At 35.2% G+C, this 20,195-nt stretch overlaps 2 protein-coding genes across 3 annotated transcripts; one reads left to right on the plus strand and one right to left on the minus strand.

Moving 5' to 3' along the window:
* The first annotated feature begins 3,384 nt into the window (after positions 1 to 3,384).
* On the plus strand, positions 3,385 to 9,277 carry LOC110709863 (E3 ubiquitin-protein ligase RGLG2-like). The gene is made up of 12 exons (XM_021888134.1): positions 3,385 to 3,821; positions 4,527 to 5,005; positions 5,448 to 5,532; positions 5,631 to 5,771; positions 5,858 to 5,971; positions 6,076 to 6,173; positions 7,600 to 7,679; positions 7,782 to 7,887; positions 7,980 to 8,107; positions 8,215 to 8,467; positions 8,628 to 8,684; positions 8,772 to 9,277. The coding sequence occupies exons 2-12, from the start codon at positions 4,670 to 4,672 to the stop codon at positions 8,850 to 8,852; spliced, it is 1,479 nt and encodes a 492-aa protein (XP_021743826.1). The 5' UTR covers positions 3,385 to 3,821; positions 4,527 to 4,669; the 3' UTR covers positions 8,853 to 9,277.
* Positions 9,278 to 9,336: 59 nt separating this feature from the next.
* Positions 9,337 to 19,828, minus strand: LOC110709822 (protein GLE1-like). Of its 2 annotated transcripts, none has more exons than XM_021888081.1 (15): positions 19,602 to 19,828; positions 19,340 to 19,519; positions 19,065 to 19,226; positions 18,633 to 18,715; positions 17,185 to 17,333; positions 16,743 to 16,914; positions 15,910 to 16,099; positions 15,134 to 15,243; positions 14,819 to 14,889; positions 13,376 to 13,457; positions 12,553 to 12,639; positions 11,785 to 11,868; positions 10,277 to 10,408; positions 10,056 to 10,178; positions 9,337 to 9,980 (listed from the first exon to the last, which is right to left on the minus strand). In XM_021888081.1, the coding sequence occupies exons 3-15, from the start codon at positions 19,141 to 19,143 to the stop codon at positions 9,699 to 9,701; spliced, it is 1,644 nt and encodes a 547-aa protein (XP_021743773.1). In that variant the 5' UTR covers positions 19,144 to 19,226; positions 19,340 to 19,519; positions 19,602 to 19,828; the 3' UTR covers positions 9,337 to 9,698. The 2 variants fall into 2 exon arrangements, with proteins under 2 accessions (XP_021743773.1, XP_021743781.1); XM_021888089.1 differs by having other exon boundaries at positions 15,910 to 16,093; positions 19,602 to 19,822.
* Between the last annotated feature and the right edge of the window lie 367 nt (positions 19,829 to 20,195).

Here is a 20,195-nt window from a genome sequence, read left to right on the forward strand (position 1 = left end):
CAAAATAATCGTAACCTAAATAAATAATAAAAAGATAGCTTAGTGTTTATAATAATTAGAACAAAGTCCTAAAAATAATAAAATAAGAACTAAGATTTTAAGCCCGTTAGCCCGCGAACAAGCTCAGCCCGTTTAATGGAGCGGGTATGTACAAATTGCCAAGCCCGCATAAAAGGGCTTGGGTTTGCTAGATTAAGCCCGTTGAACTAAGTAAGAACTATAAACCCGGCCCGTTTCCCGCCCAAGCCCGTAAATGATCACCTCTATCTGATTGGTAACAATTTTATTGTTAAGTTCTCTTAAGTAGCATTAGTTTTGTAAATGTTATCTAATCTAGCTTTTCGACTAATTTAGACATAATTAACCAATAAGACCCTTAATTAAACATGGTTTCGCCGGTGTGAGGTCAGGTGATGGTTGTGATGAGGTAGTTTTATGGAGTGGTGGTGGTCATGGTGTGCTGTCATGGAAGAGGGTGGGGAGGTGGGAAGAGAAAGATTATATATATATATATATATATATATATATATATATATATATATATATATATATATATATATCTTGGTAAATAAATTGTAGGTAAATGGGATTGTTTTGAGCAGATGAAGGTGAAAAGTGTGATTGTTTTCAGTTTATTTAAAAGAGAGATTGTTTTATTATTGGCAAAGAGGAAATTATTCTTTTCAATTTTAAATTTATAAAAGATACAGAAGATTTTAGATTATTTCTCTTGTGTCCAAAAAAAAAAAAAAAAAAAAGATTATTTCTCAAAATGAATTTGGAAGAAATACGACTAGGTAACTAATGTCAGTTATGTCACTCATCCCTGGATAAAACTATTTAATTATTGTTTGATTGCTTTCGGTAGATGTACAATATGTTTTTAGATTTAGCAAAATTAGTGCCAAAAATCGCATAATGTATTCCTAACAAAGTTGTTTCACTTTCAAAACTTAAAAAATGGACTGATTAGCTTTTGTTATACGCTTTCTACATCAAACAAACATGTATCATCTTAATCCCTAAACTCTGGCCCCCTACTTGAGAAATTTCAAAGTGTGGTTTTATGAGTTACGACTTGGCTCAATAATTGAGTCACGGTACAACTATTGCATTAAAATCGTGATTTAATTTTAAACTGGATCAACCTACACTTGTAGTAGAAAGGCCCAGCTATTTACGGAGATAAATAGTTTTTTTTTTTTTTTTTTTTTTTTTTTTTTTTTGGGTGTCTAGAGAGCTAAAAGGGCGAGTGATGAGAACCGATCCAAGGATCACTTGAAATCGGGAGAGAAGCTTTAACTACTTGAGTTATACCTCACTCTGAAAAACTCTTAATTATTAGTTCAGTTAGTATGACATGTTCGTAATAAAATCAAGGACAATTTCACTTTTGCTACTACCAAAACACATGCATCTCACTTTTGTACCCCTTAAATTATTTTTTAATTTTTTTAATTTTACTACCACCTAAAATCACATAATTTAAATTTCACTACCACTTAACAAAATCCGTTAGAGTTCCGTTAAGTTTATTCAAAAAATTAAAAAAATTTAAAAAGTAAAAATAAAAAAACCCAGCCACCCTCAACTGCCCAGCCTCCCCCCTCCCTCCGGCAGCGACCGGCGCCCAAAGCTTGGGCCAACGCTGGCGACCCCACCCCAATCCTTTTCACCCACCTACGCAGCCACCCCCTCCCTTTTCCCCTTCTTGCTGCCCTGACCCCCACCCCGAACCAGAAACCACCCCCTCCCCATTCTCCCACCGGAATCGCCCCCCTCCCTATTCCCCCAACGAAATCGACCCCCCTCCCCTTCCCCCACCCAAAAACCGGCATCTCTAACCTTAAACCACAAGCCCGAAACCAACCTAAATGGGTTTTAGGGTTTCGCTTATGGTGGTTTAGGGGTGGTGGGTTAGGGTTAGGGGTGGCCGAAAAGGGTAGGGGAAGGGGGGGAACGATTTTGGTGGAGGAATAGGGAGGGGGCCCGATTCCGGTGGGGCGAATGGGGAAGGGGGTGGTTTCCGGTTCGGAGTGGGGGTCGGGGCAGTAAGAAGGGGAAAAAGGAGGGGGGTAGGCTGCGAGGGGGGGGGGAAGGGAGTGGGGTAGGGTCGTCGGCAGGAGGGAGGCTGGCTGACGGGAAGGGGCTGGCTGGGCAATTGAAGGTGGTGGGCTGCGTAGGTGGAGGAAAGGGAGGGGGAAGGTGGCTGGCTGAGTTTTTTTTTTTTTTTTTTAATAAACCTAATAGAAGCCTAACCCATTCCGTTAAAAGGTAGCAGATTTTAACAAAGTTGTTTTTGTGTGGTAGTAATTTTTTTTTTAAGGGGTAGCAAAAATGAGATGCATGTGTTTTGATGGTAGCAAAAGTAAAATTGTCCTAAAATCAATAAATAAATATAGAGCACATATTTAATAAAATTATTTTATTTACAAATTTGACACTTAATTTGCATTTCCTTTTGCTTAACCCTTGGATTTTCTCCACATAGTGAATAATGAAAGTGACGCCCATTTACATGCAATTTCCAGTGCATTTCTTAGGCCAACTCCTTTTATCCGACAAATAACAATAACATGCATAAAGTGATAAAGCCACTAAGTTGGTGCGTCACTACTCACAAGTATAGTGTATACTGCTCATTACTCTCACTAAGCTACTTGTACAAAATTAAATAATTAAAATTAACCTTATTGTTTTGGGTCCCCTTCATGTTGGCAGGAATGGCAGGTAAGAGAGGGCCTAGCAAAGCTAAATAATGTTCCAAATAAAAATAGAATCCCAACAACTTATTTATAAAATAATTTGTTTTACTCCGTAACATATATATATATATATATTTTTGGTATAGTAAAGTAACTTACTAAATACAAACTATTGGGTGCATTAATGTTTCGTGTGGCTGCATTATTATTCCTCCTTTCTCCATTATTTCACTTTTCTTCTCTCTTAAAATTGCAGAACCCGAAAAACTCCACTTGAAAAACTGCATCGCACCACCAATGGCGTCAGATTGGCGATTGAATCACACCACTAATGACGTCGGATTTGTGATTCAATCGCACCACCAATGGCGTCGAATTTGCGATTGGGTACACAAACAACGATTATGATATCTGCGATTTGCAATTTGCGACCTCCAAAGACAAAAAAAAAAGTAAATACTTATCTACTTTCGTCCAATGACAAATGTGGATGATAGAGAGTATACACAAAATATTCTCTTACTAAGTTACCAGGATTAAGATATATTTCTATCAATAGATTATAGTCATTATACTCCGTATTATATCATTCTTTAGTATACATATACACTGTATAAAGAATACTCATATAATTATTTAAGATAAGATCGTTCAAAAAATCAAAACATAAACATGTCACACATGCAAACTAATTCATAGTATATCCAAAACACTTTATAACCCAATAAAAAACCAGAACACTTTTAGCACGTAACACAAATTTACCCCAAAAAAATCTAAAGTCATAAATATAGTTTCCAAGCTTCTTCCTCATCTACAACACAACAAAAAAAAATACAGCGGGAAACAAACTATATACGCTACACATTAAATTACGAATGTCTTTTTCTTATTTATTCCGTATTACTACTATAATCAATCAATCAAATTAACTTTCAAAAAATAGACAAACTAAAATTTTTTAAGTCTTTTTGGCATTCAGAATCCCATTGACTCTCTCTCCTCCTAAAAAAACCACTCCAACAACAATAACAACAACAGCAACAACAAAAATAATCATTTTCTCTCTCCTCTAATTTTTCTCTCTAATTTCTGCTTCAATTACACTGGATTAAGGTACGCTTTAATTTTCTACTTTTTTTTTTTTGAGGTTTAGTTTTCATAATTTGTTGTTTATAATTCGTGATTATTTAATTTATTTTTGATGTAATTAAACACTGTGTTGAATCTGTTGATTGCGAATCTATGATTATGACTGAATATTATTTTAATTTTTTGTTGTTGTTTTTATTATGTTATCCAATTATATTTCGACATTTTTATTTGTTAATTGCATTTTGATTTTCAGAATATTCTTGAGTTAAATTATTTTAATTCTAATCTAAGCGCATTGTAATTTTTTTTAATTTTTTGTACGATTAGTAGTAGCAGAGAGTAGATATGTTGACCAAGAAATTGAGATTACGTGCAAAAAACTAATTAACTTGAAATGTGAACATAAATTTTAAATTAAGGTTTAATTTGACTACCTTAGGTTTTGATTTTTATATACGTGTGTAAATTTCATTGAATTTGTAATTTCTTGGGAGTTTCTGATGTTACTAAGATTTTTATTGAATTTTTTAATTTGTTGTTGATTTGATTTTAAACTTTTAGGTGAGGAAGACAGACTTTTATGTTGAATTAAAAAAAGACCTAGAAAAGTGCTGGTTGAAGTTTGCTGTGTTGTGTTTATCTACCATTTCCGTCGCTTTCGAGGTTTTGGTCTATTTGATTGATTCTGAGATTATTGATTGATTGTTGTCATTCATCGTTGTTCAGGTTTAAATTAGGGTGCTCTGCGTCGTTGTGGTGGAAATTGTCGGGTTAAAAGATTTGAATTCCACGTGGAGTTCATTGTCATTCTCCTTTTTAGGAGTTATTTTACTGATTGAGGAAAGAGTCTTTGCTAAAAGTTGGTTTTTATGTTGCTTTGGTTTGCATTTTTGGTTGCTTTGGTGTATGTCATTTTGAGAAGTGGTATAATCGAAGTAAAAATGGGAAATAAAAGTTCGTCAAGGAGGAGGTCAATGTCATCATATGACCGGGCTTCTAGCCAAAACTATGGGTTTCCACCACCTTCTCCATATTCATCTCAGCCAGGTTACGCACCACAAACGCCTTATACATCTCATCATCCTCAGTACGCTCCTTCACCATTGCCTCAGACTTATGCTCCTCCTCCTAGTGCTACACGGCCTAAGAAGACGTTGGAAAGAAAGTATTCAAGGATTGCAGATAACTATAGTACCTTGGATGATGTTAGGCCTAGTGGTTTATTTTATGAAACTTTTGTTCAATTTCTACAAATAGTTATTGTTATTTTGGAATTGGCAGAAAAAATAATTCATGATAGATTAAATACCTCACTTAGAGATTTTATATTATTTTGTTAGACACACGTGCTTGAATTTTCAAAATTATTAGGTTTTCTTGGATGTTAAAACTTGGAAATGAACTACCATTGAAAATAAGAGGAAGATAAGAAATGATTGTTCATTGAGAATAATAGAGGTACTGGACTGTAGGTCTGTAGCGGTTGTTTCAACTTTGTTTGCTGACAAACCTGTTGTAAATTTCTTCAAAAAAAAAAAAAAACCTATTGTAAATTAGATTGACTTTTTTTTTTTTTTTTTTTTTTTTCAGGACATTAAACTTTTTGCTGAAGTGTTTGAGATAAATGACATCTTAACATCTTTGTAGGTTACGGCAGCACTTGCACAGGCAGGGCTTGAGTCTTCCAATCTAATTGTTGGCATTGACTTTACAAAGAGCAATGAATGGACAGGTTTAACTTCATCCTTTTTAGCTTAGATTTTTTCATCCTTATTGCACTATGCCTCATTCTTTTTTTTTTTTTTCCTTTTTTTTTTTGGCTGAAAACAGGTGCTAAGTCATTCAATAGGCGAAGTCTACATCACATTGGGAATGATCCGAATCCCTATGAGGAAGCAATATCAATTATTGGAAAAACTCTATCTGCATTCGATGAGGATAATTTGATCCCATGTTATGGATTTGGAGATGGTAATTATAATCACAAGCTGGGTGGCTAAGTATTTGGTGATATTTTATCTGGGTGCAATTAACTCACTTTTTAATTGTCTCTGCAGCATCTACCCATGACCAAGATGTCTTTAGTTTTTATGATGAAGATAGATGCTGCCAAGGATTTGAGGAAGTTCTCTCACGCTATAGAGAGTTGGTTCCCCAACTACGGCTAGCTGGTTAGTACTGTTTTTCCTCAATTGGTGATTAAAGGAAGCATCTATATCGAAGTTAGTAATAAATAGACTACCTAGTTTACATATTCCTTGATCTTGTATGGCAGGGCCAACCTCATTTGCTCCAGTTATTGAAATGGCCATGGCAATTGTCGAGCAAAGTGGTGGACAGTATCATGTTTTGCTGATTATTGCTGATGGACAGGTTATCCATGCTATTTCTTTTCTGTATATTCTTTTCATGAATGGTGATACCTTCTGAGGATCACAATGCTACTACATCTAGTTAAAGTAAAGCCAGATAAACATTGCCAGGCTACCAGCTCTTTACTTTTGTAGAGCCCAATTGACTACTTCCTTATGATTAATGCTAAGAATCTATGAATCTTTAGCCAATAAAGTCTTATAATTAGCTCATAATAAGCCAAATTTGATAAATGTATATGTCAAATTAATGTTTGATAATACAATGAATAGAGTTAGTACAAGTATGACAATTTAAATAAAAAAAATTAAACTAATTAGGTCTTATTAAGATTTGATTATTGATAAGGTTAGTTCATTTCTTACCCTCTTTGAAGAGGTCTTGATGTGGTCACGTGGATGCTTGTATTTATGTAAAAATTCGACATGGATGTTTATATCTAGACTACCAAACAATGATTATATCAAAGTATATTTTTCATCTACTATTAAAAAAAAAAAAAAAGAAATATGTTTTTCATCTTAATGTTATGCCTTTAACATTTTGAGAATGAAGCTGAATCTGTGTGGAGGATGGGAATGGAGCAGTTGTTCCAATCCCTAAATCTCTATCTAAGTTGGTGACATTATATTATATTTTAACTAAAGTCCATAATCACCCCTAGCAAAAATATTGTAGCCTCTTGTATTATGTTGCCACTTAGCTACCCCTGTACACTTTTCTGTTATTCAGCATTAGTTTTCACATTACCATTTGCACCTCCAGTTACATTTCGTCTATTTTCCTTGAAAAAGAACCCAAAGGTGGTGCTTCTCACTATGAGAAACTCTGTCTAGTCTAATACTTTGTAAGTTTGTATGTATTTCTTTTCTTTTTTTTTTTTGGAGCAAAACTTCGCATATATTTCTAAGACAAAGGCATTAACCACCTTTCAATGTTGATTGGTATATAGCTGTTAGAAAGTTCAATATTAATACCCCTAGATTTTGCTAGAAGCCTCATCACAAACACCTGTTGGGGAAGAAATTATCTGGTAGGCTGTAATTTTGTATCTACTCATCATATCTTGTGCCCATGGAACATTAAAGAAAATGGAAATCTGAATGAATCTTACCATTAGGGCCAGAGATTAATATTTTGCAAATGTAGGATAGGGTGAGGTTCCATATCGTTATATGCTCGTAAGGTATCAACGTAACTCACTAGGAAAATCAATCTGTCACGTCAGCTTCTTTATATAATCTTCTATTGGCAAAATTGTTACTCATTTTTATAATTTTTTTTATTTTTGTACTCTCCTTAGCTTGGTTCACTGTTTTTACTTTGTGACGTGTCATATATTAGGATTTAGGTAATTCTAGAGATTTTCCTGCCTTTTTGTAGAGCTACTTTCCATTGATAGTTATGAATTGGTGTACAACATCAGGTGACAAGGAGTGTTGACACGCAGCAAGGCAACCTTAGCCCACAAGAGCAAAAGACTATTGAGGCAATAGTTCAAGCAAGGTAGGTTTGGACAGATTGTTGTTTCTTCGCCTAACTATTCTCTTTTACTCTTTTCTTTTGCGGAAATCTGCCTAACTCTTTCTTATGTCTTTTTAATTTTAGTGCATATCCCCTGTCAATAGTTCTGGTGGGAGTGGGAGATGGCCCATGGGACATGATGAGAGAGTTTGATGATAACATTCCTGCTCGGGCATTTGATAATTTCCAAGTAAGCAATGGGTAATCCCGTGGTAAATTGATGATGCATTTCTTCTCTTATTTGGCATTGCAAGTAATTTTTAGAATATTTGCTGTGGATAGTTTGTGAATTTCATGCAAATCATGTCGAAGAATGTGGACCCATCGAAAAAGCAAACAGAATTTGCGCTCTCAGCCTTGATGGAAATACCTTCCCAATATAAAGCTACCCTTGAACACGGCATATTAGGGTAATAATCTTCCCTCCTCCCCCCCCCCCCCCTTTTTTTTTCTTTTCAAATATCATTTTATACCTTACAAAGTAGGATCGTTGACTGATTTTCTGCATACGGAGCAGCCGAAGAACTGGACATTGCCCGGAGAGGGTTTGCCTTCCTCCACCTCAATACAATGCTGCTGCTGGACGCAGTGGCTCAAAATCATATTCTCGCGCTAACAGTTTTCAGAAGAGCGCTCCAACTTATCCTTATCCAGGAGCTGGACTTGGCACAAGTTCATCTTCAACCCCTGCTTACAGTAGCACAGCACCACCCTCAGCTTCTCCTTATAGTAGCACCACTCCACCCTCAACTTCTGCTAATGAAAATCAGGTTAGCTTTTGTTTTGTTTTTTTTTTTTTTTTTTTTTTTTTTATTTTTTAATAATTTTTGTTATTTAAAATTTTTATTTTATAAAATTAGTAGTAACATAATTTTCGCCTTTCTGTCGCATAAGAAAAGATTGATCTTCTGTTTTCTTTTATTGGAACAGCTTTGTCCTATATGCATCACCAGTCCTAAGAATATGGCTTTTGGTTGTGGGCATCAGGTAATGTATCAAAAGCATATCTTGTCATGTTTTATTCAATCTATCCGTTGATATTTACTTATATCAGTCCTTAATCCTTTCATTCAGACATGCTGTGATTGTGGAGAGTTTCTGGATTCTTGCCCAATATGTCGTCGTTCTATTGAGACCAGAATAAGGCTGTACTAAAGATCTTCAGCATCTCTGAAGTCTTTTAGGTGGTATTACTAGCTTGAGTAGTTCATTAGATTTTAGAGGTGGTATCTTATTGGTTTTCAAAGCCATCCGAACTGTCATCGTTATGGAGGAAATCTGTTTCTGGCGATTCAGTTATGTGAGAGTGAAGAAACTGTCTGCAATTCGCCCCCAAGACCAAATGGGTTATGCTGATGCGCTGTGTGGCATTGAATTTGTAGGATTTGGGTTTTGGTGGGAAAATCAGCTGCAATTGATTGGCATGGTATTGAAAGTATTTTAAAGTATCTTTGTTATCTGTTCTTTATGGCAATTTTCTTCTCTCTGCAGATCCTAATAATTTTCATGCCCTGTTTGCAGTAAATTTTGCTGGTTGTTGACAAAAACCACATTGATGTAAATACCATTTTCTTTCATTATCTATCGTATAACAAAGAACTGATTCTTCTAAGTTTGGACTTTCAAATCAATCAGTAGATCAAGGAGTTTTTTTTTTTCACCTCCATCAACTGAACACAATTTTCTTACTATTTATTCACCCAACATGTATACAAAAAGCATATAAACTTTTGTTTGTAGATGAAGTGTGTTTAATTTTCAACATTTTAATATGAGAACTACATGTATGAAGAGTCAATCATAGAAGACCTATATAATTTAATGGGACATTTCTTTCACTAAAAAAGGGGTACTTCTAAGACATCTAAGTACAGAGTTTTACAACCCAATCTACCACATCCAACATAGAATGCAAATACAAAAAATTGAGACCACTAGACGTACCATTATTGCCTTCTATAATACACTATTATTTCAAAGCAACTGCTATACCATTAGAAGCTACCTATGATAGGTAAAGTGTCTGTTTGGAGCATGGTGATATTGCTCTTGTCTTCGATCTGCTTCTGGAACAGAAGTATGCAACAGCAAAGCACCCTGAAGACGCCATCCTGTTGGCTCCTGTAGAAACTTCTGTGATTCTATGTATTCCTGAATCCTACTTATCTTTGAACCAGCATTAGGGTCTCGAGCTCTCAGTTTAGGCACAAACTCCCTTGAAATGGAATTTAGTACCTTTATAAACTGGGACTTGTATTTTCTATGGAGAGCAAACCCTGCCATCTGTGTACATGACAAAATATATCAGGATATATCAAAGGCATCAAGATCAAGTATCCTGAATATACGACAACTTACTTCTAGAAAAGCCTCAAGAGCAACAGCAGTGTATCGATTAGGTGGGAGAACATTTAAGAACCGTGCAAGCCAAGCCCAACCTTCTTCCAAGCCATGCTTGTTCTGAACACCTTGAGTAACCGTCTATAAAAAGGAAAAAAAAAACACATGATTTAGTTGACTGTAATGTGAGGAATTGAAAGCAAAATCAACTTCTTGGAAAGCAATACAATTATGCAAACCTGAACTAGAGCCCCATATAGTTTCATCAGAGATTCGATCCGATCCAGATAGCTATCTGTTGTCTCTGTCTTCCCATTTTCTTCTCGATAGCCAATGGCTTTGTAATAAGATTCTTCCGTTTCAAATGCAGCCTAAATTGTGTACATAAGAGAGAAAGATATCAATTTAGACATTTCAGAGACTTGCATCACTGTTAAACCAATTAAAGATGGACAAACAAGTAATAACATCAACAAAACAAGGCCTTATCCCCAAATAGATGGAGTTGGTTGCACGAACCAATAATCTATCTCTTGTGGCTGTCCACATAAATCTTCTTCCTCCATTCGCTTCTAGCCATTACTAGCTCTTGCACAAATCATTTTAATCTTCCTCCAACCAAGTCTTATTAACATTTGAAATCTCCATTAACACCCCACCTTCCTTAATGGCAAATTTATCCTCAATATTGATTCTCTCTCATCTTATCCTCAGTATCTGCAACTCCAACTTCCCTCCAAACATCTACATTTTTTATTCTATACCCAAGGTGTTTCCACATTTCTATCTCAACACATCTTTGTTACAATCATCTTCTTAATATGCACCTTAAATGCTCAAATTTCTAGCCCATATAATAGTGCTGATCTAGTTGTTGTCCATTAATACTTGTATTCAATTATAACTTAAAAAGGCACACACCGATCACTTAATAACCATTTGTACTTGATACATACAATAACAGGTAGCTTCTTCACTTTTAATGTCACAATATCTTCACTTTGCCTCTCCCAATACAAAAATGGCATTCCGTGCACTCAGTTTTACTTTTTTTTTTTTTTTGAACAAACTCAGTTTTACTCCTTTGACTAAATTCTTGAGATTCCAGCTTTAGTCCCCATCATATAAACCTCCCATCTCTAGTTTCATCCACCAAAATGATATCATCAACAAAAACTAAACACCACAATATTTCTCATCTCTGACGAATTACTTCATCCAGACCTGTTGCAGAGTAATAGGACCACAGATCCTTGGTGTAAAACAATCGTTATAGGAAATTCCTCCATTCATCTTCTGCTAAGTCTCACACCTCCAGACATATCTATCTCCGACAGAGTTACTACAAGTCCTAGGCCAAATAAAGGAGACTGTAGGTAGATTTGTGACAGCCAGGGTAAAAGTAAACCTTCGTCAAATCTACGAGCATGAGCCTAGAAAGACCAGCTAAATAAATGCCTATAAAAGGAGGAGGGGGGGGGGGCATAGGCTTGTAGTCAATGCAGACAATTGATGCAGCGACTTTTCAAATCAAATGGGAAAAATGCACCAGTCAATGTAAATTGGTAAAGACATAAGATGGAATATTGGATATGTGGAAATTAATTCTTAATATGGTTGAAGTATTATAGAGCTAGGCAAGGAGCTCAGAAGGGAAAAACACAATAATAACAAAAAGACCGAAGAAAAGACAGAAGAGGCTAGTTTTACACTAAGAATCGAAACATAAATTAAGCTCAATGGTTACCTTAGAGTACATTTTATGCTTCGGAACAGTGTAAATACAAGCCTTGTGAAACTCAGCAAGCAGACAATCCATGACAGCTGGGACCTGATTTATTAGATAAACAAATACAAAATAAAGAAAAAATTGCATAATACAGATCAAGTCCTAGGAAAAAGGTTTAACCACCCTAATAATCCCTCTGCCTTACCCTAATATCCCAAACCAAATAAGCAACTTGATCCGCTTTGTTAAGTCAGCTGTAGGTCTGGCCATGTAATTCTAGTTATACCAGTTTGAGGGGTTTGTGAAGATTCACCTAGCCCCTCTAAGCAATAGCATGGTGATGTCGAAAAGACATATGACTCAGTTAAACCGTGTTTATTGAAGGTGATCCAAGATGAGAAAAGGCAATGTTTTTTCTCATAACTTAGTTTCCCATTTTCGGATGTATAATTTTCCAGAGAAGTGATCAGGTTCATTACACAGAAAATACCCAAAGAATATATACTTCCTCTGTTTTTTAATACTTGCAACACTTCCCCAAAATAGAAATGTCACAATACTTGCAACACACTATAATTGGAAAGTTATTTGGGGAAAAGTTGTACTATTTCCCTTATTTAAGCCTCATGGCCCACTAAATTATACTCCTAACAACCTCTCACCCCATTTTTAAGTGTATTAAATCATGTGAACCCCACTTTTCTTAAATACCGTGAAAAAGTGTGTTACAAGTATTAAAAAACGGAGGAAGTATCAACATAAGCAGCACCAGCAACCAAGCAGTACCTGTGAACTAACATAGACAATAACATGACCACATGCAAAAGCAGAGCTGTTGAACTTTGGGCTTGTTGTTTCAAAAATAGAGATGACCTGTACATCAACATAAGAAAGTGCATCAGCGTATGTACAAGATGACCATGGAGGGAGAATCGAAGAATTTTCAGATATGATGGATGCACATACATAATAAAGCTAACACATCAGAAAACAGAATTCTAACAATGGCCAAAGACTACTGATAGAGCAGGTTCAGTTCTATTACAAAATTGTTTTTTCAGAAGGATATAGACAAGTTACACTAGGAATACCTCTGAAAGTTTAGTAATTCACTGTTAGATATCTCTAAGGCTTAAAATTCATGAATTAATAGTTATTTAGTAGCTGTGTCTGCCACTTGGTTAACGAGTATCAAACTATCAAAGGCCTATAACATCAATATAAATTGCTGCAAGGATGAGAAGGAAAACAAACAGATTCAGCTCAATTTTACACTTAATGCTCACTAGGATAAAGCAAATGGATTTAACAGCAAATATGCAACACATAGTTATTAGTTATGAGCTTAAAATCCAATCTTGTATTGTATTTGTCAGTTTTTTTAGTGACATAATACCCAAAGTGATAGCAAATATCATTCCAAAATTAGAGTTTTTGAATCAATACGATCAATAAACCACACTCATTATCACGGGCATCAAGGAATTATTTCTGTTAAATAGCTTATGACAGCATAAGGGGTTACCAGAAAAAAAGAAAAAAAGATGAGCAAGCTAGGGAGGAACTTTATGGAAGCAATTGTTTTAAAGGATCAAATTCTAGGTAGTACCTCCTTCGCAAACATCGCCACAGCAACAGACTGAGGACAAACTGGGTCGTTGAGAATCTCCACCAATTTATTTGCTTTGGATCTGCATAAAGTTAATTCTTAAGAGCATGTCCATTCATCAAATCGACACTATAAATGCCAACAGTTATTAAGTGCAACACTCAATACGATTACACATCATTTAAGAACAATAATTTTATATTGGATCCTGCGGTCAAGTCAAAAAACATTCATACAATGTGCCAATTCAAGCAAACAGGGTAACTGCCAGGATTACAGCAATTCATTATGAATACTACCATAGCCCATGGAAGTCCCAGGGGATTAATGAACCCCAGTCCCCACACACCTCTAATCAACCCAGAGAAGTAAAAATTATTATGAAACTAATCTTTCAAAAACCAAATCAACGAAACCTGCATGGTATTTCACAACACATCTCATGATAATTACAGGTAACAGCCTTAAGTCTAAAGTTTCTCCACAGGAGTTTCCATATTATATATACACGTAACAGCCTTAAGGAAAGATAGTAATAGCTACTCACATAACGACCTCTGATGGATGTCATGGTGTTATTTAAATTACAGGTCAAAGAACAGCTTTTCGCGGCCGGGTAAGTTAAAAATCTTTTATAGAAGAGCTTTTCACTAACGGAATGACCTATGTTTCAATTCCAAGGCAGTAGCAGTAGCAAAGTAACTTAATTCTATTTTGATTGATTTCAAGTCCTCGCTAGCAGATAATTGTAAAGGGAAGAAACAAGGAGTCATATACTTAGGTGATACATCCTTAGTTTAACATAGAACCCAAGCATATTAAATTGAAAAAAAATAACTTTATCTTTCACAAACGTTATCTTTCAACCAAAGTAATCAAGTACAGCAAAAGTCACTAATATAATGTACCTCAAATCAAAGACTCAAAGGTAAGGAATTCTTTCAAACCAAACATACTTCATCCCTCCGCCTTTAAAAAAACTTAACATTTCCATTGTAAATACAAATGCTAATATTATCTCCTTCTATTCTCTCTAAATTCCCACACCATCTCTTACTTTATACCATCTCTAATCTCTATTCTTAACCTTCAAGCAAAACCCATATGTGAAGTTTATTGTGGGGTGAATGGAGTTACATCAAAAAGTCTTTAAAACATCAAAGTAACTATAACCATATTACTCCAAATTACCTATGGGACATAGTAGGGTTGATCAGGCAACTTACAATTATATTTCTCGGATTGTTTCATTCAGTAGCTAATTTGATTTCTAATCAGAAACCAACTCGCAAACTAGTAGTCATGTCCAAGAAATATAGATGCACATTCAAAATTATACACATAAATAATAATCACAATGTACAAAAGCACATATAAATTTTGTGCTCGGCTTCTACCACTTCAGCATACCAAAGTTAACAGCAATAACAGAGCAAGACATACCTTACGTTGTCTATTGTCCCAGTTATTTGTCTTATTGTCCTTTTAATATCCCGTTCTTTGGGGACGAAGTTCTGTAGAGGAACAACATATATTTCAATTAAATTGCATCATATATAGATGAGATATTTCTGGGTTAAATACTTGAAGTATAGCCTACGGTCAAACCATACATCTCAACCCCCCCCCCCCCCTCAACACACACACACAAGAAAAAAAGGAGCAACCCGATGAAAAGAGGGCAATAGCAAAAGTGCAGAACATGAAACAAAAAACTGATCTTCAACTGTTAGAAAATATCTTGGGTACAGGCATTACCGCATGAGAACCAGAGATGATTAACTGGTTCCTATCATTTAATTCTTTGTAAATCTGTAGCCTTCGCTCCTCAAGCTTCAAAGCATTTACTGCAGCCCTAACTAAATTACCTACAATCAGAAGGATCATTTGATTGGGTTAAAAGAAAATTTAGGTGACGAGTGTTGTTGAATGAAGAATCAATACAATGCAAGCTAGAAGTACAGAAAACAAAGTCATTCTCATGGAAGAGAATGAGTGAAAAAAATAGTTTGTAAAATTTCCACAGTAACCAAAAATTTTCTTCATCTCTCTAACAGGTGTTAACACATTCTACATATCCAGCAATGAAACCCTGAGATACTGATGCCTACAGCCTTGAACATGGAAGAGTGAATTCCTTTATTAAATGTCTACAACATTTCACTTCTTTAGTTACACTTGGATACTTCAAGGTTGTTTTCTAAAGCTTGCTGACAACGTAAGTAAAAAATATATAGAGGAATTATACAGGTTTTTACACCATGAGGATATAACCACACAGTGTTGAAAGATGAGCCAACCAATACAAGACACATAAGGGTCAGTCATGCGAGAGCTTTGAACATAATCATTGAACCTCCTTGTGGCCTTTGCCCTTCTAAACTAGGCGGCCAGCAGATAATTTCAACTATCAAAGTAAATGCTTAAGTAGTTAAGTTTATCAAGACAGAAACAATGAAAGAGAGTACGCTTTATACCCCAACAAGACAAAGACATGTAAGATTGTTAAAAAAAAACTAAACAAGTGGTAATACCTGATGACTTCATTTCCTTAGAAACATTTGCAGCAGATGTGGTTGATGCAGCCTTTTGTGCATTAACATAATCCTTCCTCGAATTTTCCTCTTTCAGTTTATCTGCAGCTTCTTTAGCCAACTTTTCAGCTTCTTGTGCAGCTTTTCTTTCCTCTTCAGCTCTTTTAGCAGCCTCAAGTCTAGCCTGCACCAAACAAGGAAAGAGGGTGTAAATAAATAGATAAATAAATAAATAAACCAATCAAATGTAGACAGAACTAAGAGTACATTATATGCTTCAAGGGCAGCTATCTCTATTGAACGTTATGATATACTCCAAAGTCCAAAGTACCTACTTTAGGTGAAAGAATACTTGATGAACATTAGAATGCAGCAGGCATCATAAGACGACCAGAATTCCGTCAAATTTGACGGAAAAAGTTTGTACTCAGGGTGCAACACATCATTAGAAGCCAACCCAGGTTGACTGACTTGATTCCCAATTTCCCATAGGAACATCCAACAAGTGATGCATGGAACTGCACTGAGATTTGGAAGTCCTTCACAATATAAAATCAGAAATTGCAATATGTGGCTTACAGTGAAGTAATTAAAAAAAACAGCAAGAGTTGTTTGTTTGGGTTTCAGAAGCCCAAAAACAGAAAAGAAGGTGACAATGGTCCATTCAATTACCAAAGTGAAACAGAAATCCCCTTAATCTAATTTAGTACTTCACTAATTGTAATAAATAATAAATCCATTCTCTAGTATCTCCCAACTTTTACCCCCACTTTTCTGACCTTTCTTGCTTCTTTTTAGGCTATTGTATATATGACAGTGTTAAGTTTACAAACCTCTTGATCTTCCTTGGCCTTCTGTTGGCGCAACTTTTCTTCTTGTAAAGCCTTCTCTTTTCTTTTGGCTTCTTCAACAGCAGCATCATCTCTTATTTTTCTTTCTTCTAACTGTGATCTGTGCTCATGATCCCTTTGAATGGCTGTCAAATGATCATCAAGAGCTTCAGCACTGCAATGGTTGCCAAAAAAAAAAAAAAAAAAACCAGTCAAACAAGAGAAAGCTAAGTAGACTAGTCGACATATGTAAATGAGTAAAAAAACAGATTTGGGGGGCGCACGCGGGGGGGAAGGGGGGGGGGGGGCTTCATCTACTCCTTGAACCATAACAACCTCAGAGGTGGGTTCAAATACAGCCAATGCTAAAGCATCTAAAAGGGATGAACCTACAAGGTCCACAACACTCGAGAAAAAGTACAAATGAATCTAAATGGCATCTTACATCTTGCGTTGGTAATGCAAATCCAGTTTTCTGTCCATTTGCCGTCTAACGTCAATGTTTTTCTCAACTTGAACAAGGGCTGATGTAGATTTCTCCTTTTCAGCCACCAACTGCGTCTCCAATGCTGCTAATTGGTTCCTGATTTCCTCCTGTCAGATTTTTTTGAACCATTTATTTCTGCCCCCAAAAAGAATCTTAATCCCTCTTTCCCAAAAAAGGAAATTTACAAATGAACCTAAGTGGCATCTTTACTATCTTATGGAGCACATTAATTTCCTTAAAAAGCAACATTTATAAGTTCTCTATCTAATGAAAGGGGAGTCTGCTTTGAAATCGTTCCCCCTGCACCCCCCCCCCCCCCAAAGTATATGCTTCAGCAGGAATCGCACAAGGGCAGACTGATACCACACCTTTCAAGGCTGCGTTTGAAAACTTGCATTCTTTTATACTGGAAGGTGTGAAGTTCCAGAAAATGAATCTTTATTCATATATTGAGCACACACCCACAAGACGAAAATAGAGTATTTATTAAGATTCTAAACAAAAAATATATGCTCCTTATGTTCTTAAATAAATGTTATATTAGGCTTAAGTCCATGAATGTAAGAAACAAAGAAATTGATTTTTTTTTTTTAAAAAAAAACACAAAGAAATTGACTAAAATTGCCTTTATAATATTATATAACATTGTACGAATTTTGAACAAGGACAGAGTACTTGTTTGGTTGACATCAAAATACATGGGAAGTGAAAATCCTAGGGAGTGGAAAGAATATGAAGTTAGTTGGTTGCTTGCTAAGGTCCCCCTAGGTTAGTGGAGCTATTGATACTCAACCAAACACCATCTATCATTTCCTAAGAAATTAATCTTTATGAGAGAAACAGCTTCTTAGCCTATATAACTATATTACACAATAAGATATTCAACATATATTTTGCATTTAAATTTTCTTTTTTTTAAAAAAAAAAAAAAAAAAAAAAAAAAAATTTGGGAACTACATAAAATGCTTTGCTTCATCATTTTTTCACCTTCTGATGTGCTTTCAGAAGATTATATATGACTTTTGACTTAACATAGCTTGCAACCCAGAGAATTTGACAGAGATAAAAATCAGGTAACTAAGAAATTTGGAGGGCATGTGGCGGATATCAGCTGCAACAATGCAACATTCCTTGAATGTAGGGAGTAAAATAAATTTCCGAGAGAGTCCAACGAATTGAAAAGAAATGCTAAATGACTTTAAAATGAAGCTTCATGGTTTATGAACACTAGACATGAGTAAATTGCATTTTAAAAATGGAAGCAAGCACATTACATAAATTGATCTAAGAGCACATTTAATACATGTGAGATTTTAAAAAATTTTTGATGCTATATATAACATATTAGGCATTTTAGCAAAATTTCTAGGGGTACAAAGTCAAACCAGATATAAGCAAGAACAAACCTTAACGCCGAGCTGGTGTTCATGCGTCACCTCAAGGAACTTGCATTTGGTGCATTTGTTCGTTGTCTGAATCGTCACTTTCACTAGAAGAATTAAGCATCTTAGTAAATATTGCACTAGAACACTATCTTTGCAATCTGTTGTCCAAAGAAGATTTAAATATTTTCTAATAAAACAATAGTTTAACATATTAATCTTCCAATATTATTCTTGATCAACAATTGCCTCAACTCATACCATCGATTTCTAATTGTCACTGATCACTAACCTGAAAAAGATTACAAAATTGATACATATTTCTCAAATTCAACCATCAACACCAACATAACAATCAACATCTCTGTAACTAATCATGGAATGATCCTAGCAAACGAAAACGGGCACACACACAACTACATTACATATACTTTATTTAAAATTTGGAAACAATACCCGAGATACATATCAGTAAACGTAAATCGACTGGATGGTACCAAGCTTCCAGCTTCAGTTCCATCATCATCGAATTCATTCATCTCGACATCGTCTATTCGCATTACGAATGCCTTCGATTTCTCCACATTATTTTCTCTTCTTCCAATCTTGCGAAAATCGCTACAATCACACGCACACACAAAAAAAATTCCACAAACTAACTCAATTCACCAAAAACAAACACAAAAGTCTAATTAAAATATTATAAATCGAAGAACAGCATTAACTATTACCGAGCTGGTGATTTGATGAAAGGTTTAGGGTTTAACGAAGAATCAGTGCCATTATTGTAAAGCTTAGACTCTAATGAACTCAATTCCGACATAAGATTGTTGAAGTTCCAGCTAGGGTTAGGATCGATTGAAATTACGGTAACATTCTTCGGACATCGTACTTCCAGATTAATCATCCCCCTTGAATGTAAGCAAACAAAATAAATGTGAAGAAATTGAACAAGAAACTTAGAATTAGGGGGGAAGATGAAATTGAACTTACATAAATTATTAATTAGGGATTCGAAATTCGATGAAGATCGTTGAAATGATTAAGAATTAAAACCCTAATTTTTTCTGGAAGTGGTGCAATGGTACTGGAGAGTTGAGTGTTGAAGAGAGAGAAAGTGAAGACAGGACAGAGGAGGAGGGAAAGTGCGAGAGGGAGTTTTATAGTTTAAGATGCAAGAGCGCAGCGTCTTTAAAACGCAGCGATTAACTGACGTCAATATTACGCCATCTTAGAGCTATTCACATCTAAATCACCCTTATTCTCAAACGAACCCTATCTATAACAATTCACTTTCGTTTCTCAATTATATACGGAGTATTCAGCACTGCACAGCACAAAACTACTTATACCAAAAATAATGAAAGGTAAAAGTTTTTTACAAAATAATTGTAGTCTAAATATCATTTTTTTTTTTTTTTACAAAAGTAATTTAAATTGATAATTTCAATACCCTATTTTCAACGATTTTACCAAACGAATCATCTACTTTAAATGTGATTAATAAAATTACATAGTAAAATCTTCTATATTAGGTTTCTACAACAATTTACATATGATCGATTTTAAAGATATGAAACAAACATC

Source organism: Chenopodium quinoa, unplaced genomic scaffold (genome assembly GCF_001683475.1).
Source record: "Chenopodium quinoa cultivar QQ74 unplaced genomic scaffold, ASM168347v1, whole genome shotgun sequence".
NCBI classification, from domain to species: Eukaryota; Viridiplantae; Streptophyta; class Magnoliopsida; order Caryophyllales; family Amaranthaceae; genus Chenopodium; species Chenopodium quinoa.